The following is a 3,889-nucleotide window of genomic DNA, read 5'->3' as shown; positions in this document are numbered from 1 at the left end:
GCTGGGTAAGATTCTGCAAAGTACTAGTTGAAGGAAGAAACTGCAGATGAAAGGAGAAGAGGAAGAAAATAGAATTCTCTCAGTTATTGTTTGAAAGCCTCCTGCACTATAATTAAAGTGGTAATGAAATAGTAGAACATTTATAATCAATTTCCTCAAGGATGACAAAAACAGTATCCTCTCTCTATTAGATTGGAAAGTGGAAAGAAATATACCAAAATGGGAAAAGTCAAAAATAGTAAAGGGCTAAAGATTAGCTAAGCTTCATGAGAAATAAAAACCGCTTCCTCAAGAATGGAACAGTAAGGCCTTATTTGAATAGGTCAAATCATACTCTTCCCAAAGGAATACACAGACTGTCCCTGATAATCTACCTATTTCACCTTCAAACTATAGGCTGTAGTTGGAAACAACATTGATTAGAAGATCATGAGGGAGGCATCATCTGCATGAGTGAATCACAGAGGAAATAATAGTCATGAAACATTTCTTCTTCTTCCCCAGATATGAGTTAAAAAAAAAAGTATTCTAAAGAACAACCCTCTCACAAGATGCTCTCTACCAATGACACTCAATTCCACCCATTGTTCTTCTTATTAATGGGAATCCCAGGATTAGAAGACATGCACATTTGGATTGGCTTTCCTTTCTGCTCTGTGTATCTGATTGCACTCTTGGGAAACCTCACTATCCTTTTTGTGATTCAGACAGAACGCAGCCTCCACCAGCCAATGTTCTATTTTCTAGCCATGTTGTCTACAGTTGACCTAGGCTTGTCCACCTCCACCATCCCCAAAATGTTGGGAATCTTCTGGCTTAACCAGAGAGAAATTGGCTTTGGGAGCTGTGTTGCCCAGATGTTCTTTATTCACATGTTCACTGCTATGGAATGTTTTGTGCTTGTGACCATGGCTTTTGATCGCTATGTTGCCATCTGCCATCCCCTTCAATATAATATAATATTGACCAATAGAGTCATTGCTGTCATTCTAGCACTTTTGATCTTGATTGATTTTGTTCTGATATTTCCAATGGTATTTCTCATCCTGAGGCTGCCCTTCTGTGGGCACCACATTATCCCTCACACCTACTGTGAGCATATGGGTATTGCCCGGTTGTCTTGTGCTAACATTAAAGTTAACATTTTATTTGGATTAGGTATTATAGCGATAATTTTGGGGCATGTGATCCTTATTACTCTTTCATATATGAAGATACTCCATGCAGTTTTTCACCTCCCATCCAGGGAATCTCAGCTCAAAGCTTTCAATACCTGTGGCTCCCACATCCTTGTAATCTCATCCTTCTTTATCCCAGCCCTCTTCTCTGTTCTCACTCATAGATTTGGACATAATATCCCCGGACACATTCACATCCTTCTGGCTAATCTTTATGTGGTTGTACCTCCTGCACTCAATCCTGTCATTTATGGAATCAGAACAAAACAAATCTGGGAAGTGGTGCTGAGAATATTTAAGAAAAACAGGTTTTAATCCATGTAATATGAAGAAACTAGCTTTCTTTTCTGTGCTCTACCTCAAATGAACTAATAGAGTAATCTAAATAAGGTATTCCAATTGTATGGTTGGACAGTGGTAATAAGAAATAATGGGAATCATTAGAGCAACAAACTGATTCAGCCCAATGGAAAAGGAATATGAAAAAAGAATCATATCCCTAAATGGTGAAGTCTCAAATCTATGAAGCTTATCTTTTTGTTCCTTTCTTTTTCTATCCCTCTGATCTTTATTAAAGACCCCTTCATACTCATCAATATTCAAAAGCAGAAAAGACTGGAATACATTATGATGATTCATTCATGTAATATAAGAAAATCTGGTTCTAGGAGTTGACAACATATTTCAGGAGTTTCTCACTCCAAATACACATATAAATCCATACATATGAGGTATATTCATTAAATCATCTTTAGCAAATGGCTATCAAGACTTATTGGAGATAGAATTAGAAAAGGGATTATTTTCACAGATGATGTGGGCTAGATGAGTGCAGTGGCCCCTTCTAACTCAAAAAAATTTCCCTGGATCTTTGAAATATGTTATGTTATATTGTATGTTACTCTTTTCTGTTGGTCTGAGGCATGGAAACATTATTTCTATTAAAAAAAGGATCATGTGGTTGGTAGATTTGAAGGAGGTAAGCTATATAGTAACTAAGTTATTAAATGTCAGAGGGATAGAAATAGCTAACCCATTCATTTTACATATGTTTAATAAATGTTTCCTATATGCATTTTTCTAGATGTTGAGGACAAAGACAAAAATAAGATTATTCCTGAAATCATGGAGTGGTGTGAAGAATGTGATTCTAAAGAATTAAATAAGCAAATAAGTAAATAAAAGTATGTCTTCAGAAGTACTATACAAAGTTAGTGGATAAATCAAAGATGTAAAAGTTCTCACATGTGCAATGTGAGGTGATCAATTAATGTATAATTTCAGATAAAGTGAATTTAAGAAGGAATATGTTACTAGTAAGGAGATCATATTGTATACATGAATGAGTATGCTCCTTCAAGGCCACTTATTTACAGCTTTTAAAATATGGATTACAAGAATAGTATCTGAGGCATTGTTCAATTACATTATTAGTAACTAATTGCTATTTGCTTATTGTTCTCATTTCTTTTTTGCTTCATAAATGCTGTTTCCTATTGATAATTGTGCCTCCAAACAACCTGCTTCAAGTTGCTTATGTGAATAGTTTTCTGTTGTCTTCAATATAAAGTAGGGGTAGGTGAATAACCTGATAGAAAAATCAGCAGATGTGATGCCCCATCAAAGTAAAACACACAGAATTATTGATGAAGCTTTCCAGTGACAGCAAAATACAAAACACACACACACACACACACACACACACACACACACACACACAAACTTCTAACTTAATCATTAATACATGGAAGAGCAGAGCAGAAGTAATAGAAAAGAAGCAGCAGCCCCAGTTTTCATTGAAAGGAGATTAGAAATTACTAATATTTTTTATTCCTGCTTTAAAGAAGAACACACATTAGAATGGATTTTGAATTCTATTCCTCTTGGCTCCTTTAAAGAGAATCCTACTTCTTGGATCTATTGTGAAGGAGAGATAGAAGAGGTGCCTTAAATTAGTCATACAATTGTGCTATTTGTGTAATACTTATTCTCAAATTTTTATTCATTGTCTTTCCTATACTATAGTATCATCACTCTAATTACATTTAATCCAAATTCCTCTTCATCTTTAAATACCAATATGATATGAATAAACAATACTTGATTCCATGAACCTCAAATTAATCTCCATCCTGCTTAGTTCAAAGCACTTCAAAATTCTAGTACATAAGATGGAAAGTAATTTAAAATGAAAACTGAAGGGAATGGAATAATAATGTTCAAATAAAGTTATTAAACCTGATTCAATAGAAAACTTAATGCAAAATGTAGAGAGGTTAATAATGATTTTAGAAGGTAAAGATGACTTCGGAGATTTAATAAAGTAGCTGGCAGATAATGGATACTTTTTTAAAAAGCTTTTTATTTACAAGATATATGCATGGGTAATTTTTCAGCATTAACAATTGCAAAACCTTTTGTTCCAATTTTTCCCTTCCTTCCTCTTTCCCTTCCCCCAGATGACAGGTAGACCAAAGCATGTTAAATATGTTAAAGTATATGTTAAATGCAATATATTTATACATATCCATACAGTTATTTTGGTGCACAAGAAGAAGCGGACTTTGAAATAATGTACACTTAACCTGTGAAGGAAATCAAAAATGCAGATGGACAAAAATAAAGGGATTGGAAATGCTATGTAGTAGTTCACACTCATTTCCCAGAGTTCTTTCGCTGAGTGCAGCTGGTTCAATTCATTATTGAACAAA

General features: G+C 34.4%; 1 protein-coding gene across 1 annotated transcript; it reads left to right on the top strand.

Annotated features, from left to right (window-relative positions):
* The first annotated feature begins 551 nt into the window (after positions 1 to 551).
* LOC100913409 (olfactory receptor 52E8-like) lies at positions 552 to 1,493 on the top strand. The gene has a single exon (XM_003764866.1). It carries the CDS (start codon positions 552 to 554, stop codon positions 1,491 to 1,493), a length of 942 nt encoding a protein of 313 aa, XP_003764914.1.
* Positions 1,494 to 3,889: the final 2,396 nt, after the last annotated feature.

Source organism: Sarcophilus harrisii, chromosome 3 (assembly GCF_902635505.1).
Source record: "Sarcophilus harrisii chromosome 3, mSarHar1.11, whole genome shotgun sequence".
NCBI lineage: Eukaryota > Metazoa > Chordata > Mammalia > Dasyuromorphia > Dasyuridae > Sarcophilus > Sarcophilus harrisii.
The sequence above is the reverse complement of the archived record's forward strand: the minus strand, read 5'-3'. Positions and strand labels throughout refer to the sequence as shown.

Coding starts and splice junctions, on each gene's coding strand:
- LOC100913409 (XM_003764866.1), top strand. CDS start 552: ATGCTCTCTACCAATGACACTCAATTCCACCCATTGTTCTTCTTATTA.